General features: G+C 30.7%; 2 protein-coding genes across 7 annotated transcripts; one reads left to right on the top strand and one right to left on the bottom strand.

Moving 5' to 3' along the window:
- The first annotated feature begins 3,795 nt into the window (after positions 1-3,795).
- LOC137822975 (uncharacterized) lies at positions 3,796-5,425 on the top strand. The gene is made up of 5 exons (XM_068628036.1): positions 3,796-3,958; positions 4,064-4,247; positions 4,546-4,752; positions 4,861-5,052; positions 5,133-5,425. The coding sequence occupies exons 1-5, from the start codon at positions 3,876-3,878 to the stop codon at positions 5,265-5,267; spliced, it is 801 nt and encodes a 266-aa protein (XP_068484137.1). The 5' UTR covers positions 3,796-3,875; the 3' UTR covers positions 5,268-5,425.
- An 8,623-nt stretch (positions 5,426-14,048) lies between these two features.
- LOC137820121 (uncharacterized WD repeat-containing protein C2A9.03) lies at positions 14,049-19,077 on the bottom strand. Of its 6 annotated transcripts, none has more exons than XM_068623955.1 (10): positions 18,600-19,075; positions 18,354-18,521; positions 18,167-18,253; positions 16,512-16,548; positions 15,459-15,593; positions 15,267-15,377; positions 15,091-15,182; positions 14,910-15,015; positions 14,724-14,810; positions 14,049-14,634 (listed from the first exon to the last, which is right to left on the bottom strand). In XM_068623955.1, the coding sequence occupies exons 3-10, from the start codon at positions 18,217-18,219 to the stop codon at positions 14,221-14,223; spliced, it is 1,035 nt and encodes a 344-aa protein (XP_068480056.1). In that variant the 5' UTR covers positions 18,220-18,253; positions 18,354-18,521; positions 18,600-19,075; the 3' UTR covers positions 14,049-14,220. The 6 variants fall into 6 exon arrangements, with proteins under 6 accessions (XP_068480056.1, XP_068480055.1, XP_068480054.1 ...); XM_068623954.1 differs by having other exon boundaries at positions 16,512-16,551; positions 18,600-18,989; XM_068623953.1 differs by lacking the exon at positions 16,512-16,548 and having other exon boundaries at positions 18,600-19,077.
- Positions 19,078-23,315: the final 4,238 nt, after the last annotated feature.

The raw sequence follows: 23,315 nt of genomic DNA, 5'->3' as shown, positions 1-23,315 counted from the left end.
GGGAAGAAATTTGGAAATTATTTTAAAGATGTAAAATGTGTGTAGGTTTGAATATATTATTGTTATTTCATAATTTTTACATGTGTATAAAAATAATAGTTAAGGATAGTTTTGAGTTTTCAATGATATGATATAAATTTTTTAATGTTTCATCGCTTTTCTTCTTTTGGCAGAACAAATGATTTTTGCCTTTCTTTCGCTAATCACCGCTTTTCAGTCCGTTCAAATCAGTGGACACAAACGAAATTTTTGTGTGCTTTTCAATCCGAGTGAACAGTGTCCACTCAGATGCAAACAAAGCCTATGTGTTTGGATTGAGGAGGAAATTTGTGGGAAAGGAAGAGAGTGAATTTGTGAAGATTAAAGAGGATGTTTGAGGATATGTGAGGTTATTTGGATTGAGAGATGATATAGTGGATTTGTGGTGATGGTTTATTGAAATTTATGAGTGATGTGATAATTGGGAAGAAATTTGGAAATTATTTTAAAGATGTAAAATGTGTGTAGGTTTGAATTAATTAATTTCTTTTAATATATAATATCCATAATTATTTATATTTTTTAATAAAAAAATTAAAAAATATAATAGAAAATATTTTTTTTTTGTGTTAAATTGAAATAAATTTATTAAATATATTATTTATGAAAATAATATTTATTATTATACACATTTGTTATTTTATATAACTATATATTTTTTTGTTGATATTATAATTTTATTTTATTATTTTCATTATTTATAATTATATGTTGTTATTAATAGTATAATTAAATATTTTTTAATTTTTTAAATAAATTTATACAATATATATTATAATAAAATGCATGCACAAGGGTATTTGGGTAAAATGCAAAATTTCTACATGGAATCCACACAAATCTCTTCATTAGTCTGAAAAATGAAAAAAAGACTCTCTCCTATGCACTTCCCCCCACTCTCAAAACTACTAAAACAAACACAAAAAGCACTCCCTATATCTGGAAATAAACATTACATAGTATTAAAGTTGCAATAAAAAAAATAATATAGTGGGCTAAGCCCTCCCTAGGTTGGACACTTTTTCAAGTATTATTTTTAAATAGTAACTCAAATCAAAGGCACACAAATAACATGAGAATAAAATCTTGTGTTTGTGTAATTTAAAATCTTGGCTCACCATTTTTTTCTTGAAAGATATCTACAAGTAACCTTTATTAAGTCCACAACAATAGCAACAATGAGAAATGAACTCATAACCATAAAATTAAACACAAAGAAATTATCATAACCAAGAATCAACCAAGAACACAAATTCAAAACACTAGCTACTCCAACTCCTACTCAAACCTCCACACTAGCTTAACCAACAAGGAGCCTTGAAGGATTGCAACAAGAACCTCCACACCAGCTCATCGTGGTCAACAACGCGCCATGAAATCAGGAGAAGAAGAAGATGCACAAGTTAGGGAGTTAGGAAAGTAGAATGACGCATGTAGAGAAATGAGACGCATTTTGACTCTATGAGCCTTACCTAGCATCAACTAAACCCTAACAATCTCACCTAATACCATGCGACGACTAAGCCCTCACACCCCACCTAACACTAGCGACGATAGAACCTAGCATCCCACACATAAGACTTTGCAACGATTAAGCCCTAACATTTCTAAAATAGTCTCTAATTTAGTTACTATTACAACTAATTATTTTGGTCTTTAAAAAATGGTTTTTATTTGATGATTTTCTTGTAGTGTAGTAAATTAAAAAACTACTTTAATATTTATATTTTAAGAATAAGTTTTAAGGTATTATTATTTTAACAAATAAAAAATAGGTCAGAATTAGAATTAGAGACACACTCAACATATCCTTCTAATGATAATAAATTTATGCATAAAATAATATTTACTAAAATTTATACAATTATAAAATTGTTATCAACATGTTTACTGTAAACGAAATGAATACAATTTAAACGTGTAATAAAAAAATTAATTTGATAAGTTCTATATTTCAAATTTTACATGAGAAATTTATTTTGTACTTTTATTCACTGTTATATAATTAGTTCTTAAATAAATAAATTGAGGGATGTTTAAATCATATAAAAAAGTGAACTAACTTTTCCAAGGGATAGAGAATATTAGTTAAACTTTACAGGATACCACTTACCAAAATTAATTTATGATGTTGCAATGATTAAAACTTTTTAAATTTAAAATTAAAAAAAAAAGTTTCACTTAAATTAAGTTCATTTATTTAGGTTAGTTAAGATTTCCCTGTTTAGTTATAAAAGAGTGTGATATGTACCATTTAGCCTAATAGGAGGATTAGCCAAATAATAAGATATTTGGATAGTTTGTCTGAGATACATTGTTCCTGAAAAAAAGAGTAAAACCTTCTAATTTGGGATAAATTTATTCTTAACTTAATACAATTAAAATTAATATTTTTAGTTGTTGTGATTAAAAAGGAAAAGCTTTAGCTGCTCTACGCACATGTCTTACTTAAATGCTATGAAATCAGTACTAAGAAAACAACCATAAAATAAGAAGCTTGGTAATAAAAATATAAAATCAAAGGAACTATATATCAGTAACTATTTTGTTTTGAAACTTTAAAGATAAAAAAAGATCAATTTTATAATTTAGAGGAAAAAATGAAAGTGATTTTAGGGACTAAAAGTATGTTTGAAAGTTAATTTAACTTTTATTTATGTTCCTTGTCCTAGTTTGTAGGAACCCTAATAAGTGGTTTAGCCGCCTAACAGCGTCTCACTAAGGTTAAAAGTAAAAGCTAACCTACACATTAACCTTTTCTTCTTCCCAATATTGTGGCTCATTATAGGAATAGGAGAAGCCGAAACATCATATCAGAAGTAGGAGTGAAGTGCTGTTCTAATTATAGTTGTATTAAATTCAACATGCTTCTCTCAGCGACTAAATTAAACCAAACAATTATGAATCATTCAACATTGCCACATTCAGATAAACTTACAATGCAGGTTTTATATGGCATATTAATTCCTTCCATTCCGATCAAGTACTTCCTTGGCGACTACATCACAACTCAAGATCTCAGACATCATAGCAAACCAAAGGACCTCGATTTTGGAGATGGCCAAAAACTTAAGAACCCTAAATTTTCTACACTTTAACATGTAAAAACATCCAATTTGATGCCTTCTTCATTTTGTTAAGTTACTTTACTAATTGTATGCTTGTATTAATCATTTATTTCTCTTCTTCCTATCTACTATCAAGAATTGTTCACCAATCCTTTTCCCAAACTTAATAGAAGTTTGAATTGCATGTATGCTACCAACATGCTAGGTAGCATAGGGTGTAGTGTTATGGGATCATCTTTTGTGCGTCAACTTTAGATAGCGTTTTACTGAACTACCCATTCACGAGATAAGGTTGGTAAAACTTGCAAACTTTTCGAGAATTATTTTTTACTGAATTTAATTTTTGTACACTTAATGATCTCCTTTTGAGCCCACGTTTTGTTTGGAACCTAACATCCTACCTTTTAGAGTTCACAGCTGGGAGCAAGGACATAATGCAGCAAGCAAATAAAGACACTAAGATTCAATTGAGGAATGGTAAGATTTTACCAAACTAATCGGTTGTTTGCAATACATAAATTCTTTCTTTGTTATGCATGCCTCCACCTCGATCTTAAATGCTAGTCTTAATTAGTTGTGTAACGGTGGTGTGTTAAAATCACCTACCTACTTTAATGAAAAAAAAAATGGATACAAGAAATATGCTAACTTAGCTTGATAGCCTATAAAGCCATTTCGTCATCACTTACAAAACTACCAACATACATTGTTCCTCTATTGCTGGAAGCTTTGTTTGGTGAGTGGTGCAGCCAACTCAACAACTGAGCAATGTGTATAGCTTTGTTTCTTTGGCAATGCCACCCACTGTACCCTTTTCTACTTTTGAACAACAGAGATGAATATCACAACAGGCAAGCATTCTTCTTATTGCTGTTTCATTTTTCTTTATCTAAGTTTTTGGTACTCGATGACTTGTGGAATATGCATGCACGTACATAATTGTTATTTGGATGAAGGCCTACGAAGCCGGCGTGTTGGTGGGAAGATTGCGATATTTTGGGAGGAAGAGACGAAATAGCAATGGGAACATGGTTGGCTTGTTCTACACAAGGAAGGGTGGCTTTTCTCACCAATGTTTTGGAGCTTCATACCCTCCCTGAGGCCAAAAGTCGTGGAGACCTACCCGTCCAATTTCTTAAGGTATGTTTAGAATCAAGGTTTTTGTAATTGGACTGTCTAACAGCATAGAGAAAAAGAAATGAGATAAGCATGTTGAATAGGAGAGAAAGAAATAGAATGATCTATTTTTTTGGATAACTAACTATATTATTGATCAAGAGTATTACTGTTATAGTTTAAGGGACCAAGTCCGCTATTAATCAGACAAAAGAATTGTTGGTATTTGACTGTAACTTAGTATACATAAATTGCTCAAAATTAATCTCCAAACTCATATTTTAGTTTTGTTTCTTGTATCCATCTCAACAAATGATGGCAGAGCAGCAAACAACCGAAGGAATTTGCAGACAGCCTAAAATCAGAGGCTCATTATTACAACGGATTCAACTTAATCTTGGCGGATATTGAGTCGAAATCAATGGTGTACATCTCCAACAGGCCCAAGGGACAAGCTATTACCATTGAAGAGGTTGCACCAGGGCTGCATGTACTTTCAAATGATAAGTTAGATTCGCCGTGGCACAAGGTTAATTAATGGATGCACAAAACTCAACTAAACCAAACCTTACTGTTATTGGAACGCCAATTTCTCTACCAAAAGAGTTCTAATTTGAGTTAGGTGATGTTTTTGCAGTCTCTGCGCCTTGAACTAAGTTTCAAAGAACACGTTGGCAAATACGGGGAAGGTGAGATTGGTGTGAAGGAGGTAATTGAAAAGGTAATGAAGGACAGAGTTAAAGCTGACAAAAGCGTACTACCTCATATATGCTCACTTGATTGGGAATTCAACCTCAGCTCCATTTTCGTTGAAGTAGAAACACCACTAGTACGTTTACAATTCATTGAACCCCATATTAATCAATTAATTATGGAATGGAACCTTTGACTTCATCTATTTACATGCAGGGTGTATATGGCACAAGGAGTAGTGCTGCATTGACAGTAAAATCAAGTGGGGAAGCAAGTTTCTATGAGCTTTATCTGGAGGATACCAAGTGGAAGGAACATGTAATCGATTTCCATATTGGGAAATTGAAGTAGAGAGCAGTCACGGATGAATTGGCCTAGGCAAGAGTAATATATGACACAATTCTAGCTTTACTATGTTCAATAATGAACTCTATCATCATTCATGAATAAGGAAGAATCAAAATCAATTGATCCATTCTCTTCATATTTATGTAATTCATGTTTGATAAGATATGCCTTCAATAAGCAAGCACTGGTAATAGAGTGCATGCACGTGTATGAGGATTAGCCAATGAAGTGAAGTTAATGATTGATAACATACAAAATTGGCCACAGAGGTGAAAGCTAAGACCAACCATGAACCCAATTTACGTTGAATGTTATTTTTAATCATCAAACTTGTTTACTTAGGACATCCCAACATTGCATCTAAGTTTCCTTTTATATGTAGGTATAGTTTAGATCATCTTTCAAATCCTTTTTAAAACACTTGCGTTACGTAAAGAGGCAATTAACTAATCACATAATAAAAAAAAGGTAAGAAAAATACGAGCATCGCATAGAAATAAATAAAAAAACATAAATCTATTAAAACATCTCAAGGTTACACATTCACTTAGAAATAACACTACTACTTAAGCTTAACTCATGGAGAAGAAAAAGGATGATCCAAACCTGACTTCCGGAATAGAAGAAACAGAACGGAAGAATAGTTCACCTACAATCCATGGCCCAGAGTCATCACTCCTTAGGGTTTTGTCCCCTTAAACACCTCTAATATATTCATTTATACTTAATGACCATAAAAAGGATCAAGCCATCTCAATGTTAAAAGAAATAATTAGCAAATAATATGACTCTTCACCATATGCGCCATAATTGTGGCCATTTTCATTGCTGGGGCATGTGATTCTCAGCTTTGTATCATAAAAAAAACTTGTAAATTATTTGTTTTTAAAATTTAGACACTAGTCTTATTGTTTCAAAAAATACTACTCGGGAATGCTAAAAAACAATTCATGTGCATGTCAGTTTGTGTAGTGTATGTCACGCCTTTGAACAATGACACAACAACGTGAAAGTTTTGCTTCCACTTAATTTAAACATCTGATAACTTTGATCAAAGTTGGCTAGGTATTTTTCTTTATGGAAGTTGTTTTTCTTTAGGAGGCATGTTATTAGGATTAGTTAATGTTTTCTGTTGGATCGTTTAGTTGGTCTTTTTGTATATATATATATATAGGGAACATTAGTTTAGGTGGTTTTGAATATCGGTTGAAAGATCCTCTAAATATTTTAATTTATTCTTTTTTTTAATAAAAAAACAAATCTCTTAACGTACGACATTCACGAGTAACACCATCCTCAATTTTTACTATAAAAAAATTATTAAATAAAAATTAATTTTAGATACAAAAATAATTAGTTATTATTTGATTAAATTAGAAACTATTTTATAAGTTAAAAAAATTATTAGTATCTAAAGTAATTTATATTATTAATAAAAAATCATAAAATAGTTTTTAAATTGGTATCTAGTCATTATTCACTAAGGTTTTAACTACTTATATTCTAAATTAGTTTTTTAAAGACTAATTTAAAATCTAAAATATCAGTAGTTAAAACCTTGACAGTTAATTTAGATACTAATTAAGAAAACATTTTGAAAATTTTTATTAATAATAGAAAATACTTTAAATATGAATAATTTGTTAACCTCTAGAGCTAATTTAGATACCGATTTACAAAACATTTTATAATTTTTTTATTAATAATAAAAAATAATTTAAATATGAATAATTTTTTAACCTCTAAAACTAATTTAGATATCAATTTAAAAAATATTTTGTAAATTTTTATTAATAATAAAAAATACTTTAAATATAAATAATTTTTTAACCTTTAAAGTAATATTTAATTTAAATATAGTAATTAATACTTTTTTTCTTTTAAATTTAGTTGTTATTTAATTATTTGATTGTAGTTATGAGATTGTAACCAATCTATACCAAGGTATAAACCATTTTATTTTTTTCCCGTAGTTAAGCTCCAAGTTACTTCCAAATTCCCTATTGATATTCAACCTCTTCAACTCTTCAAACCTAAAACTACATCTAACAAACTTTAGAAATAATAAAAAAGTTACGAAAAGAAAATTGCGAAGAATTTACAATAGGACTACATCTAAATCTATGAAAAAGGGAGAGAGATAAAGAGAAAGAGTGCAAAACATGTTAACTATAGTACAGTTACAAGACAGTGCAAAATTAGAAAAAATCCTTGTGTGGAGAATTTGAAGACGTAACTTGGGAAGTTTTTTATATGTGGTATTTAAGCATCATCACCTCATATTACTCTATACTAGGAACATTGTATTCTCATTAAGTTTTAAATTTAATTTAGACTTAAATATAAGTTACTAATTGAGACTAACTCTGTATTCTCATTAAATTTTTAATTTGGACTAAAATATAAAGTTAACAATTGAGGGGTTAACGGAGCCCCTAGAGTAAAAATGTTTTAGAATCTATTTCTAAGTGGTTGAAGAACTTTAGAGGATAATAAAGATAATTAGAAATCTAGATGATTGAGAGATATTAAGACAATAATATTTAAATTTTATGAAAATTGGTTCTCTCATAATCACTCTTAGGTTATTCAGAATAGTGAGGATATTCTATTTTAGGTAGATAAGTGGTTAGGGAATTACAATATAGCAAAAAGTTGGCCTAAAATTTATTCAAATGCTATTGAGAAGACAATATAACCATGTGAAATTATGACTGAATTTTTTTTTTTAACTTAGAATTAATGAATTAAGAGAAACACTTTTGGGGTGTCTCAATCCTTATTTCTTGCGTAATGTGTTCAATGTGCTCAAAATGTTTGGAAACTATTGAACATCTATTTTTTAAGTGTAGAATAGCAGAAAAAGTTTGACATATACAAGGTATATCTAACATAATTCATTTTAATTTCATTCAAAACTTCAATCATTTCGTTCTATCTAGGTAAGAAAGGTAACTTTGTCAAAAAAAGATTTAGGTGGACTTAACATGATCCTTATAAAAACAAAGAAATCAAATTGTATTTAATCATGTCGTAATGTTCAAGAAATTTTTTACACAATATAAAAATGTGGGTTTGGGTAAGAAATTTTACCCTAAATCGTCATTTTCTTACTCTGGTACTTTAAATTCTATTGTGTGTATTAAATGCTTGAGTTAGAAATAATAAAGGGCTATATAGTGGGGTTTGTTTTTGGATTGTATTCTGGGTGTCCCTTTGTTTGCCTCTCTCGGGCTTTGTAGGATGCTACAATTCTTTATCTGATCTGTAAGGGAAGGCTATATATGGATAAGCACTCTATGAGAGACTTCATATGTCAAACCAAACGCAGAACTGAGCACAGAAGACAACGTATTTACAATTCACTTTTGTTGTAACATTTTTTTAACACACCATGTATAATTTAAGATATTGGTTAGAGTGGTCCATGGAAACATAGATCAGTATAGATCATTACTGAAAAGTAAGGGGAAAAAAATATGTAAAGTATTTGCATGTTTTCGAAATTTTTATCTTAGTTATTAACGTCGCTAAAAACATAAATTAAAGAAACAACCTTTTATAAAATAATTAATGTTAAAAAAAAATTCAATTTTTAAGATATTTTAAAACATATTTTGGTTGCCGGTTCATTCACACTTGTTTATGGATTTAAGGCAAACTCGTTGATTTTGAGCAAAATTAAGCTCAATTATTTTTTTTATGCACTGGTTTTACTGATGTGCTTTTAGTTTTTAAAATTAAGAAAATTCAATCCTTCCGATTATTTTCTTTTACTTTAGGTTTATTTTCTTTTACTTTAAACTTTTAAAGTATGTGTTCCTACTAGGGAGATGAGACCTGCAGAACTATTGAAGTCTTTTTCTTGGTTTTTTTACCATGGGGTTATTTTTTTTTTGTTTTTACCAAAATGGGTTCGTTTAAAAAAATTACAAATTTAGGCAAGTCGTGCCAATTCGGCACGACTTCATATGCAGAAATCGTTCCAATTAGGCACGACTTCTGCCATGTCATACTAAAGTCGTGCCAACTTGACACAACTTCTGCCCTGTCATACTGAAGTCGTGCCAACTTGGCACGACTTCTGCTCCGTCATATTGAAGTCGTGTCAAGTTGACATGACTTCTGCCACGTCATATTTTTTTTAATTTTATTGTTTATATATTGGATAGTAAGTTATGTAATGTTAAAAATTAATTTGATACATAATTTTCTAAGAGTGTTAGTTTTAAGGAACAAAAAATTGGATAATCGTGTATGGATCATGTTTGACAGTAATGTAATACAATAACTTGATTATTTGATTAATTAAAAAATGAAGAAAATTGTTATTGAATTTGGAAATAAATAGATAAATGAAAAATTATTATATTTGGAAAATAAATAGAGAATTATTGTTGTGAATTTGCAAAATAAATAGCTTGAGAAGTAATGATTTTACATAACACGGGATGAGAAGAAATTAATTTTTAACATTACATAACTTACTACCCAATATATAAACAATAAAATTAAAAATAAATTATGACGTGGCAGAAATTCTGCCAAGTTGGCACGACTTCAGTATGACAGGGCAGAAGTCGTGCCAAGTTGGCACGACTTCAGTATGACAGGGCAGAAGTCGTACCAAGTTGGCACGACTTTAGTATGACATGACAGAAGTCGTGCCTAATTGGGACGACTTCTGCATATGAAGTCGTCCCAATTAGGCACGACTTGCCTAAATTTGTAATTTTTTTTAAATGGACCCCATTTTGGTAAAAACAAAAAAAAAATAACCCCATCATGGTCAAAAAACCCTTTTTCTCCTTCCTTCGATCGGTCAGGTTGCTGGGTGATGAACTGGAGTTCCTCTCGTCCTCCTGCTTCTCCTTCAACACTCGGTCTCGGGTGAACACCAGATGGTGGGGTACCTGCGAAGGCACTCTAACGCTCAAGTCAGTAAAGCGGGTAGTACTCTAGTAGATGAACATTAATAAATTACATACCTTTCTACTTGGGATGTGTGTTATTTATATTATTATAATGGACTTACCTTATTGGGTCTGATTAGCGGAGTGGATCTCGTTTAGGATCGTATTACCTAATCCTTAATGACGGATTAATTTCACTGACCTTGGTTTGAGCGTTAACTGTAGTATGGGTCGGTCGACCGGCTGTGGTGACTTTACTCGTCTCGGACAGGCATGTCTAGCTTCGACCAAGTCTCCTAGGTCTCAGTCGCCTCGGCCAAGATTCGCAGGACACGGCCAAGACTCTCAGGACTCGGCCGGATTCCCATGGTCTCGGTCAGGGAGTCCATGTGTCGGTATCGCCCATACCGGTACACCATGAAATTCTAATTTTTTTCTCACTTTTTATTAGTATTCTAGTTTAAACCATGAAAGTATTTGAATTAGTATTCCACTACTCTAAACGTACTAATTAAAATATTAAATTTATCTCAAATTAAAAAACATCTAAATGTTAAAAAATCCCTATAAACATTGAGAAATAAAAATGGAATAGGAGTAAAGTGGCGAGTCCTTTCCGAATGTTCTGAAAACCAAAACCAAATGTTTGCAATAAATCCTAAGGTTGAAGATTTTGCTACCCTCTCTCTCTGGTCTGGGAAATTAGATCATCACGATCACCTGTTATTGAGTCGGTTGCAGACAAGTGAAGAAGTCGTGAATTTTGTTTTATGACAGCATTCAACGCATTCAAATCAGCGAATGCTGATATTCTGACACATATGCTCCCGCAAGAACATTAAGGAGGTTGTATTAATAAGGATGATGTAGACCTTAGTGTCAAAATTAAAAAATAGTGGTAGCTAGCGTATAAAATTGGGCTCTTAGTACGCAGACGCAGAAAACGCGTATGTCACCACCACAACAACATCTTCCCTTCATCAATTTAATTAATAACACAAGGTGTTTGCAGTAAACCAAAATTGCTAATCCAATTTAATATGGGAAATGAAAAGTAAAAGCGAAGAAGTAAGTATTAAATGGAGGGAGGTTTCTTGTATGACTTAATTAGCAACTGACTCAACGTTTTGGCCATTCTTTTTAATATTTATCTCACATTGCATTTGGTTCCTTCTCCATCTACCACCTGCCAAGGAAAATTGTGTATTATTATTACACGCTTTTGAATCAATTCAAGCCTGTTCAATTTCTCATGCTTTGGGTCAAATTGATTTTAATTTCTGAACACTTTAAATAAAATTATAGTATATAATTACCATGAGAAGGTCAGACACTGCATTGGAGGTTGGTCGACAAGTTGGTTTGATTGTTGGGGACATGAAACTCAGCAACAACTGCCCAGTGGCAGATGGCACACCCCACTTCACTTTATCTATATACATAATTATTAATTATTAAAAATTTAAGATGTGTAAAGGGTAAATTACTTATCTACATAATTTATACTTTTATTTTCTTATTTAGCATCCTTTTGTTTTTATTTTTCTATCTAGCACCGATTCAAAAATAAATAAATAAATAATAATTTTTTTTATAATTTTAATTTTGAATGCATTAAAAAATAAATATTTTTAATGTTTAAAATAGTTAGAAATATAATTAATGAATAAAGAAATAATTTTTTATAAAATAAAAACAAAAAAGTAATAAATTTAAAATGTTTAGTTTAATTTATTTTTTAAAATGAAGAAAATAAAAAATTAAACTCTACAACAATATCAAAGTTGAATCTATAAACATAAATTAATATATATTTTTATTATTATTGATGATGTAATCATGTTAATTTCAAGTAAAAAATACCGGACATAATTATAAAAAAAAACAAAGTCAATTAGTATTAATTAATAGTGGACATACAAATAATATTGAAGTGTCTACCCTAAATGTAAAATCCTAAAAAAAAAACTAATGCAAATGCTACTTAATGCTTAAAAATGAGAAGAAGAAAAATACAAAAATAAATAAGTATAGAAAATAAAACAACAACAATAAAATTAAAACAAAAAACAAAAATAAATAAAGAATGGCATAAAAAATAATAACTAAAAACATAAAAGATATAAAATAAAGGCAAAACAAAATAAGATAAAGATAAAATATATAAACAAAATAATTCAAACAAGATAAAGATAAGAGATATAAGGCGATACTAAATAAGTATATGTTGATCATTAAAAAGAAAATAAATGAAAGATGATCATTCATTTAATATTTTCTTCAATGTTACATTAAATAGTTTGTGCGAAATAAAACATGATTAATGACGAGAAGTGTATAATCCAGTAATGTTGGGACAAGTGTTTTTTGTGTATCATGGTGTTTGACAATATGAACATTTTTTTGTTCCATCATGTTGTTATCTTATGTCCATATCAGTCCTTATTCGACTTGACTTAAGCCTCCCCTTTGAAGTTCTTTTCATGTCGGGATTTGGACATAGTATTTGACCAATGTATACAGACCAATACTCTTCATTTCTGAGTTCCATCAAATAGTCTTTCGTAACATAAAAGACCTATTACAATGTTGCTATTTTTATTTTTTATATTTATTTATTTTTTCATTTATTTTTTCTTATTTTTAAGCATTAAGTGTAGCAATTGCATTAGTTTTTTTTAAGAATTTTACATTTAGGTAGACACTTCAATATTATTTGTGTGTCCACTATTAATTAATACTAATTGACTTTGATTTTTTTTATAATTATGTTCTATATTTTTTACTTCAAATTAACATGATTACATCATTAATAATAATAAAAATAAATACTAATTTATGTTTATAAATTTAACTTTATGTTGTTGTAGAGTTTTTATTTTTTTCATTCTTAAAAAAAAATTAAATTAAACATTTTTAATTTATTATTTTTTTATTTTTATTTTGTAAAAATCATTTTTTTATTCATTAATTTTATTTCTAACTATTTTAAATATTAAAAAAAATTTAATCCATTTAAAATTAAAATTATCATTTTTTCTAATTTATTATTTTTTCTAATTTATTACTTTTGAATTTATTTTTGAAATAGTGCTAGATAGGAAAATAAAAATAAAAAGATACCAATAAAAACAAAAAGGTACTAAATAGAGAAATAAAAATAAAAGATTTAGATGGAAAAATAAAAGTATAAATGGTGCTAGATTGGTAATTAAGCCGATTAAAGGAGACTTTAATAATATAAAAATAACTATCAAATTAACGCGACTTAAAAATTGTATATATATGAATGATTTAAATAAAAAGTAATATATTACAAATAGTATTTACATATTACATTAAAAATTGATTCACAAGTATTTGATATTTTAGATATAGGTATGCTGGATTCAATAATTTATTTAAAATATTATTGAATTAATTTTTTTTACATTAATATGATTTACTCAAATTTTTTTCATTTTATTAAACTACAATAATATATATTATCATATAAATAATAAGTCTTATTATTTCTATTGATTATATTTCTATTTTATTTTAATGTATATTCTTTTTGTGATTATATTTCTATTAGTAATTAATGGATCTATTAATACTTTTATGCATCTATTTACACTGCCTACTACAATTCGTAATTATAATTTCTTAAATTAACTTCATTTAAATAGTTGAAGATTTTTAACTGAATGGACTAATATATTTTTACAGAATTTCTTTAAACTCGCCAATAAATTCAAGTAAAAACATTTTTGAAAAAATAATTTATAATTACAAGTTCACAATTAAAGGGTGTAAATAAACTATGAAAACTAAAAATAAACGATTAAAAGTTTTAGGAAATGTAAGTTTAAAATAGCAAGCAAGGAGATTATCGGAGGCAAAATATAATTAGCTATAAAATGAAAACAATCACAAAAATAGTTTCCTGGAGCCAAATTATACATCATGCCTCTCCACTAAATTAAAAAGAAAAAGAAAAGGCTGTGGTATATATGCACATGGAGTGGATAGCTGTATATGCGTTGAGGCACAGCACTCCATTAAAACATGGGGTCTAGGTAATAATTGTAACGTTTTCTGGCGAACTCTAACAAGCTACCATAGGTTCGGTCAGCAATGCCCACAAATAGAGCCTCTGTGTCTGGGCTAAAGGATATACCAGCAATCTCGCCAAATAGATCTATTTCTTGACCTTGTACATAACCAGAATGAGAGTCAAAAATATGGACGAAGTCTGCAGGCTCAGCCATAGCCAAAAACCGTCCATCAGATGTGAATCGTAAGGCTCTTATTGCGCCCATTCTTCCCTTTAACACAGCTAGAGATTGTGAAAGATTTCTTATGTCCCACAACCTGCAAGTTGTGTCCTGATTCCCAGTAGCCAATATCCGTCCATCCGGGTGCCAAGCCGATGCAAAAGAGTAGTCCAAGTGACCTTTTAAGCTTCCAGTAACCTGGGCGATACCATAACATTTATAAAATTAGAAATCACATTCAAAATTAAGGAAAATAAAACCTTAAAAACAATTGCAAATTGAAGTACCTTTCCATTGTTAGCATCAGCTATCAAGCACTCACTGCTGTCCCCAAGTACAGCTAACAACTTCCCATCCGGGCTAACAGAAATATTCTGCAATGGCCATTATGTAAACATAACTTCTATGTTCAAAAAAAATAAATTGAAGAGATGAAGACTGTAGTAACAGGAATATCAGTTCATGATACTCACATTAACAGACCAATCATAGTTGAAACAACCAAGAGAAGCAAAATTCTCTGCATCAAAAACCCGAACTTGGGAATCATTATTTGCTGTGATGACTCTCAACGATCCACTGCAAAAGGTTCAGTTATATAAACTTAACCAAAACAAAAATTTAAAACAAAAATGTCTGCATTTAGCTGCTTACGCTGGATTGCGGTAAACATCCACAGCATTGGTTATGGCAGTATCATCTGTAGTTATTTTATCACAAAATAGAACTCCAGGCTGCTTCAAATTCTGGTCCATGAATAATTCACACAATTTAAAAACGGGGCGCTTCATACAGTTAATTATTGAGTTGGAAAGAAATTATAACCCTACCTTGCATATAAGCTCACCATGGAAACCACCGGCCACCATCAGATTTTCCTTAACAATCATGGTGCTTATTTGCACTCTGGAGACAGGCTGAGCCAAAAATCCAGGACGCTTCTGCATATGAACAAAAAAACACTAGTATCCAATGCATTGAGCACAACTGTAACAAATCTGATTAACTAAGTGGCTACGTACAAGGCTTGGAACAATTGGTTTGGCTACGTTAAGCACTTCTTTACCCCTTCGTAATACTGCGGACCAGTGCATAACTGAGTAGTTTTGCATAAGGTATACATCATGCTTCGAAGTTGCCCACAACAAATTCCTCAGCTGCATATATTGATGACATCAATATCAACACCCAACAGGGAAAAAGTAAGAGAAAATATAATATGATAAACAAGCCACCAAGGTCTAGAATTGAACATGACCCTTTAATTATAAATATTTCTGTCAAATAACAATTAATCTAATTGTTAGAACTAAGAGTAGTAGGATGTACGATATCGAAGTATTGTTGCATTAAGCTGTTGTTTTAGTATATTGTGACTCCTAATTGATTCAGAGTTTGTGTACGTGTCAGGTGACATTGGACTTAAAGCACAGAATTGTATATCTTCGTCATTTCCATTCGAGCAAAAGAGGCAGAATTCAAGTGATTGGGTGTTAAATATGGACATGATGCATGCCAGTGGCCAAACTACAATCAATGACTCCGATTACTGGAGGGAGAACAAGACAGCCGAGAACGAAAAGGCTATCGTTTTAATCATGTGTGAACACACCAGTGATAGTTTAATTTAATGGAAATCAACAATCACCGAGACATACAGTCTCCAATTGGAAAGCGGGTACGAATACAACTGAAGAAAACTTAATCATGTGTCTTCTAAACAAATAAAAGTGCTTCATGATGATGAGGCGGAATAAGAACTTTTCTAAAATACAATAGAATTTATCAAACAACCACAGTTCTATACAGTATGAGTTATCTCCATATTATTGCTAAATGTAACATTTACATCACCAGTCAGGTAATAGACTATCTAGGTACGAAAAGGACTGAACATACAATAAACATTAATTAAATGATTAGTATTCTATAGACAAGAAGAACGTAAAAATACACAAATAAGCATGAAGCATGAAGAGGTAAAAGCCTCTCTTGACAAGGAAAAGATCAAGACTAACTAATAACAGATATTGTTAGAGCCCTCTCAGATGTGGTCAGATATTTTCCTATCATACCATATTATAAGGTCCTGCCACGCTGCTCACTTTCCACCTGCTTTAAAAGCTGACATAAAGAGATAAATAGAGGACCCAAATGCAAAAACAGGTTAAGCAATAAATTAAATTGCAGAAAAAAAATAGGGCAACAGCTATTACTTTCACAAATAGATATCAATTACAGAGAAGAATGCACGCATGCATATGTTTTATAAGGGTAATGGATTGTTCATGCATAAAAAGCAGCAAATATAAATGGGAAACAAACATTGAATTATTCAAGCAGCAGAATGCAGTAAAGATTATTCTTCAACCGTATAAGTACAAAACTTTCTACTGTTATAGTATTAAGTCTCTCTAGTAGTAAATAAGAAAGCTAAATGCACTGTTAAAAGTAAAAGAGAACATACAAGACGATCTGTCAACCATGTAAGCTTTCTCCTCCGGCAGGAAAGCACATCCCAATAACATATTTCGCTTAAGAATCCAAAATGGTTTTTGCTAATTAACGAAAAATAAAAATAGACCAAGGTAGGCTAACTTTTATAGGGTAAGACTGCTAGTTCCACTTAGAAACAGTATTGATGCAATACAACACAAAATCATTATTTTAGTTTTGGGAAAAAAATGGACAAAGTCGATAAATCTCTGTTACTCTAATCCAAAGTGTTGCATGTGGATGTATGAAGGTGCTGTGTGTGCACCATCATTATATTGGAAGTAAGCATATTAATATACATGGAAGAAAATCTGTTCAAAGGAAATCACCAAACTTAAGAATGTCAAGTCATAGCATAGCCTTTATGCATTCATACCCATAAATTAGCATGAAACAGTCATGTTTGAAGAAAAGAATATCTGGCATCTATCGAAGATATTCTCTTGAAAATTGACTTCATTGATTTTATAATAAAGAAAAATTGATAAACAAACAGACTGTAAACGGACGGGGAGAAAAGCTTGAGGATCAGTGAATAAAATTCTGGGTTAAAAAGCCCTGAAGTAGGGCAAATGATAAGAAAACTGCTGAAAATATCTATCAGAAAATTTTCTAAACGAAGATTCAATTCTTTTTCTAAAGAAATCCGGGCACTGTAAAATTTTCCCAGACAGATTAATTAATGATATGATATATTATGTTCCAGAGGAAAAAGCTTTCCACATGTTAATCTTAAAATATACAAAGCTTAAATTTGACTGAGAATTTATCCATGTAAAGTACCAAAGAGATCCAATTCAAACCCTTATATAAAGGGAAGTTGCCTTTAATTCCATGTGTTTAAAAAAAAAATACAAATTACATACCCTGCAAAACTGGCATAGGAAAATTATGCACAGCAAATTTTTCAGTCAGATAACTCTCAGCCGGGTATGGCTGTGAGGCGAACAACAGTAAAGAAAAGCTGCACGCATTAAAGCAAATAACCCTTTTATCTGATAACAGTAGTCCATAAAAACCAGAATAAAAATTATTACAAAAGTATAACAAAGACGATAACATGTAAGATAAATGAACGCATGCTCGTAATTTTAATTTTTTTAATTAAAATTATAGTAATAAACGTTTAAAGCTAACATGTAGCTGTGAAAAAGGCGTATCGCAACTGAATGACCCTTATACCCTCAAATGTTCAGGAATCTACATAATAAGCGACGATGAACAAAGCCTCTACCTGAAAATGCACGATTGTGGACTTGACGAGCCTTGTATTGAAGAAGAAGTCATAGAAGGTCTTCCCCTTCTGCACGTTCAAGCACTCCTGCGAAAAAGAAATATAGCCTAAGAAAAACGGTTCGAAATTATATTAATTTTGTTTACTTACGAACTATTACTAGGAACCAAAAACAAGATAGAGAAACCTTATGAAGGTGGTGGCGTGAACGGGAGAGGCTCTCGTAATTTTTATACTGCTTCAATCGAGTCTCGCGGTACTCGTCTCTGCTATAATTGAGCCTCTCCCAGGGGATTCCCTGGATGTCTTTCCCGTTTCTTGCTTCTGAAGCGGTGGTATCAGTCTTTGCATTACTCTGTTGTCGCAAAAGAGAACCTTAATGAATGAAATAAAAGGAAAGAAAAAGAAAGAAGTGAGAGAGAAGAAGGCGTACGGGTAGAAGATCTTCGTCGTCAACGTCGAAGTCGGAATCGTGATAGTCGGCATGGGAGGGTTGCTGAGGAAGAATGTCGGCGGAGTTTTGGCCTTGGAAATCAGGAACGTCATCGTCGTGGTAGTAGTCGCCGACGCACTCAAGATCGTCGTTGTTGAAGTGCTCCATTTAGAGAGAGAATAAGACTATTGAGATGAAGAAAATGGCGTAGAGTGAAAGTGTGTGGTGGTGTACTTATAGAGTGGAGCAGCGAAGAAGAGATGGGAAGCGAAGCGAAGCGAAGGGGAGGAAGATGGGTGGGACCCGCCGTTTCGGTATTAGGCGGAGGTGGAATCTTATGAGCTATATTTAATCCACCGTTACTTTACTGTGTCCCTGCCGTTTACTTCTAACCTCAAATCAACGCCAGAGCCCTTGCCTTTTCCCCTTGGGTTGGGTTAGGTTTCGGCCCAGAGTTTTCATTGCTACCACCACTCTCTCACACCATCGTTTTCACATTACTTTTGTTTCTAAATTTTATTATTTTTAAAATTTTAACTTTCCAAAGAATGAAATTAGCTATGTCCATGGCATGGGCTTTAAGAAGTTTACTAGGAGAACTGAATCTCTTTGACCATGTCTATAATCACATTCATTTACACTATTGATTGATTGTTTGGTACACAGTAGTATTGACTATGTTTACATATAGTCAATGAATTTATAACACGCGCTGAGATAAAATTAATTACATCTAATGGTCACTAACTTTATAACATCACAAGTGATTAATTTCATGTAGTAAACGTGATAATTATAAATACATAATTATATAAATAATTTAATTCTTTTATCATTTATAAAATAAATTTAACCATATTTACAGATGAAATTGACCACACGAAGCGGATAATATTCACGACATTATTAATTACCAACCTAACGAAAACCGTCATTTCTTTAACCATGGTTGTCAAGAACATTTTATATAGTCTTACTCCCTCCGAAAAAGAACAAAAATTATACTTATACATAGAGTTGATATTTTGCAGACATTTAAGATTTAAAAAATCCATTTCAGCCTTTCCCATTTTATAACCACATACATGGTCTGTTTATCAATAAAAAAAGAGTTGACGAATAGCAAAATTCAATGGCCGTCCTTAAATACATCATTCTCAGACACTGCAGAAATATATGAAACAGAAAAGGTGATTATTACATGTTGGAAATGATTTTAATTTTACGGAGAAAAAAGTTAGAAAAATGGTTGGAAAAAATAAAAATGTGGTCCCGTTGAGCCAATGGCTGCTCGGGAAGGGATAATACAATCCACCAGTAGCGATTTGCGGAGTCCACGTGGCCGACTCAGAGGAAAGTTCACGTAGCCTGGCGATCGCTCGTTCCCCCACGTGGCATCTGTCAAAGGCCTGGCTAACACCGTTTGGTCACCGTTCGATTAACCATGATTAGTTAAGACATGAGTTTTCCCCTCTTTGGTTTAAGCCTAAATCATGGTTGAACCTCAGTTTCACCGTCCAATTGTTATCATGGGCTGGTTCATAGGAATAGAAAAGTTTAAATCATATTTAATTCATATCATAAAAGAAAAATTAAATTAATTAGATAATATAATAAATTATACAATAACATAACGTTATATTAATTATTTTCCTTAGTTCATTTATGCAATTAAATTGATTGAGGAAATTTAATTTAATGTTTACAAATATTTTACTTTCTACCATTATTTAAAATCTATTAAAGAGCCAAACATTTAATCTCTCTCAATCATTGTTCTTCAATTAAATTTACATCTTTTTGCAAGTATAATTAAAACAAAGAGTAAAATAGTATACATATTATTATTTATCTTTCTCCTTCTATCCGCTCGCCTTAGGAATGCTCAAAATCTAAATTTTTTTGATTTTTTTTTTCCTTCACATTTTATCAATCCATGTAAACAGGAAATATACAACGTAAGTGCTTGCTTAAATTCATCAAATATTATTAAGTTTTTTAACTTAATTCAAATTTTAATTTGATTTAGATCTACTATAAATATTGCAAATTAAATAAAATAAATTTTAACCAAATTATTATATTTCATTAAAATATTCTCTTAATTTATAATTCTGTTTCTCGTTTTACTCACCAAAAAGTTGAAAAATGAATAATAAAATTTTAATTTTAAGTATACTTTTAAATAATTAAATAATTTAAATAAAAAGAATATCAGAGATAATAGGAAAATGGTGAGAATAAAATCAAGGAGACTAGAAGGGTAATGAGCACAAACAAAAACGTCAAGGCGTCTAAGTAAGTGACAAGACAACACAACATTGCATTGGGCTGCAACGGCATCATTAAATGTCGTTTAGTCAAGGAAAGCTTGTTTAAAGAGAAGCCACGCATCAAAATGCACAGCAAAAGTAAGTATTTATGGTGTAATTATATACTATATATTTTGTTTAAGTAATACTATTCAAATGATACATTTTTATAACATTGTATCTTTTTTAGAACTTAAATTATTTTATTTAATATTTTTCTATTTTGATTTCTACATGATGTTAATTAATGTAAAGTTATTATCCTGATTGTATCGGTAGAGATAAAGTAAACTAAATCACTTGGTATCATAAATGAATTGATTGGATATATTTAAAATATTAGATACGTAGTAAATGAGATAATATACTATAAATTCAATAACATGCCATAATCAAATAATATTATTTTAATAAAGATATGTAAAATATATATATATATATATATATATTAAATACTGTTTATAAATAGAATAGTTCATTTTAAAAATTATAAATAAGCACGGTCATACAAGGTATGTTTTCATCACCTTAATATAACACTTATATGATCTTGAAGATTTGATGATAAAAAAAAATGATCTTGAAGATTAGTTTCCGTCCGAATTACAAGAAAAAATAAATAAAAATGTTGAAAATCAGAAACAATTCTTAAGTCAGGATAAGAGGTACTATTTAGACCTTATAAGTGTATATAAATATACTAATAATAATTATTTTAAAAATTTTGTATATAATTTTATATGATTAATTACATAGTTATGTAAAAAGTATTTATGTCCATAGTGTGTGAACTATTTATTCTTTATTATAAGGAACATTGTAGAAATTAATAAAGGAGATTGCATTGTTGTTTGCATTAGTGGATAGCGATTTGGGATAATATGGTGATAAATGAAACTTACACACCTGCACGCAAGCTGCAACAATGCTTCCCAAGTACCACAAATAAAGTTTTTTTGGATTTTATCCTCATATTAGGAGCCGTATGTGCTTGAATCACCCTCCTAATCCAAATTATTTTATGTTTTTGTTAGCTTTTAATATTTTAAAAATTAAATTCATTGGTATATTCCATATTTTATATTTTTTTTAATAATATTTTTTTATGTGATGGTGAATGTACCGGTATGGGCGAGGCCGAGACCCACCTGACTGCCCGAGGTCGTGTCTACCTGATCGAAACCAGGGGAACCTAGCGAAGACTTGAGAGATTTGGTCGAGATGACGAGGCCGATGACCCACTTGGCCGAGACCTTAGAAGACTTGGTCGAGACGACCAAGACCAAGGGAATTTGGCCGATGGCCGATCCATACCAGGGGAACTTGGCCGATGGCCGAGTTTACGCTTAAACCAAGATCAGTGAAGTTAATCAATCATTAAGAATTAGGTAATACAACCCTAAGCAGTATTCACTTCGATAAACGGGCCCAACAAGGTAGGCCCATTAGAATAATATAAATAGCACGCATCCCAAGGAGTAAGGTATGTCATTTATTATTGTTCACCTACCTGAGAGCTGACCACCCGCTTTACTGACTTGAGCATCGGAGTACCTTCGCAGGTATCCCCACCATCCGGTGTTCACCCGAGGCCGAATGTCGAAGGAGAAGCAGGAGGACGAGAAGAATCTCAACACCCAATCACCTGACCGACCGAAGGAAGAAAAAGAAGATTTCAATAGTTCTTTATGTCTTATCTTCCTACTAGGAACAGTAAATAATTGTTATTGTTTAAGGTATCAGCCTAACTCAAATATTAAGTTATATAATAACATAAAAGTTTTTATAAAAATAAAAAATAAAAAGCAAGAATTAGATTTTGGCTATAAGAAGGGTCCAATGTCTTGTCTATATGAGGGCTATGATGTTGCATTTATTCATACACCCTTAGAAATGTACTACGGCTAGAAGATCCATATAATCGTCACTGCAAATGAAAGTATGATACTCTTTATATTTTTATTCTCACTTTGTATATCAAGAATCTATAGGAAAATATTAAATATATATTTTATATTCATCATAGAAGTTTTAACCGTACTTAGATAATCACATCTATAGCATATATAAGTAGTTTGTAAGTAATTAAATCTCTTTAAAATTGTTACATAAGATGTTGTCTTAATTATGCAGATACAAATGGTTTAATTTTGAATAAGGTGAATAAAAAACTATTCAAAACACACTTTGATTATTCCTTTTTTTTTATTTATTAATTCATATTTTTATAAATACGAGTTTAGTTTAGTTTTTTTATAATATTAATGTAAAGTATTGATCATTCATATTAATTATGACTTGCTAGTTGATTATTGTTTTATAAGGGATAGTTTATTAAAGGAAGACTAAGATTAAAAAAAGTCTGAAAGCTACTAATTAACGTCAACGATAATTTATAGTGACA

Source organism: Phaseolus vulgaris, chromosome 9, assembly GCF_000499845.2.
Source record: "Phaseolus vulgaris cultivar G19833 chromosome 9, P. vulgaris v2.0, whole genome shotgun sequence".
In the NCBI taxonomy this organism is placed as follows: domain Eukaryota; kingdom Viridiplantae; phylum Streptophyta; class Magnoliopsida; order Fabales; family Fabaceae; genus Phaseolus; species Phaseolus vulgaris.
The sequence above is the reverse complement of the archived record's forward strand: the minus strand, read 5'-3'. Positions and strand labels throughout refer to the sequence as shown.

Excerpts from the sequence above, each read along its gene's own strand:
- LOC137822975 (XM_068628036.1), top strand. The coding sequence starts at position 3,876 with ATGTGTATAGCTTTGTTTCTTTGGCAATGCCACCCACTGTACCCTTTT. Across the intron at positions 4,248-4,545 it reads TACCCGTCCAATTTCTTAAG|AGCAGCAAACAACCGAAGGA; the intron begins GTATGTTTAGAA and ends AAATGATGGCAG. Across the intron at positions 4,753-4,860 it reads TAGATTCGCCGTGGCACAAG|TCTCTGCGCCTTGAACTAAG; the intron begins GTTAATTAATGG and ends ATGTTTTTGCAG.
- LOC137820121 (XM_068623953.1), bottom strand. The coding sequence starts at position 18,767 with ATGGAGCACTTCAACAACGACGATCTTGAGTGCGTCGGCGACTACTAC. Across the intron at positions 18,522-18,599 it reads ACGACGAAGATCTTCTACCC|AGTAATGCAAAGACTGATAC; the intron begins GTACGCCTTCTT and ends TTGCGACAACAG. Across the intron at positions 15,594-18,166 it reads CCACAATCGTGCATTTTCAG|CTGAGGAATTTGTTGTGGGC; the intron begins GTAGAGGCTTTG and ends CAATATATGCAG.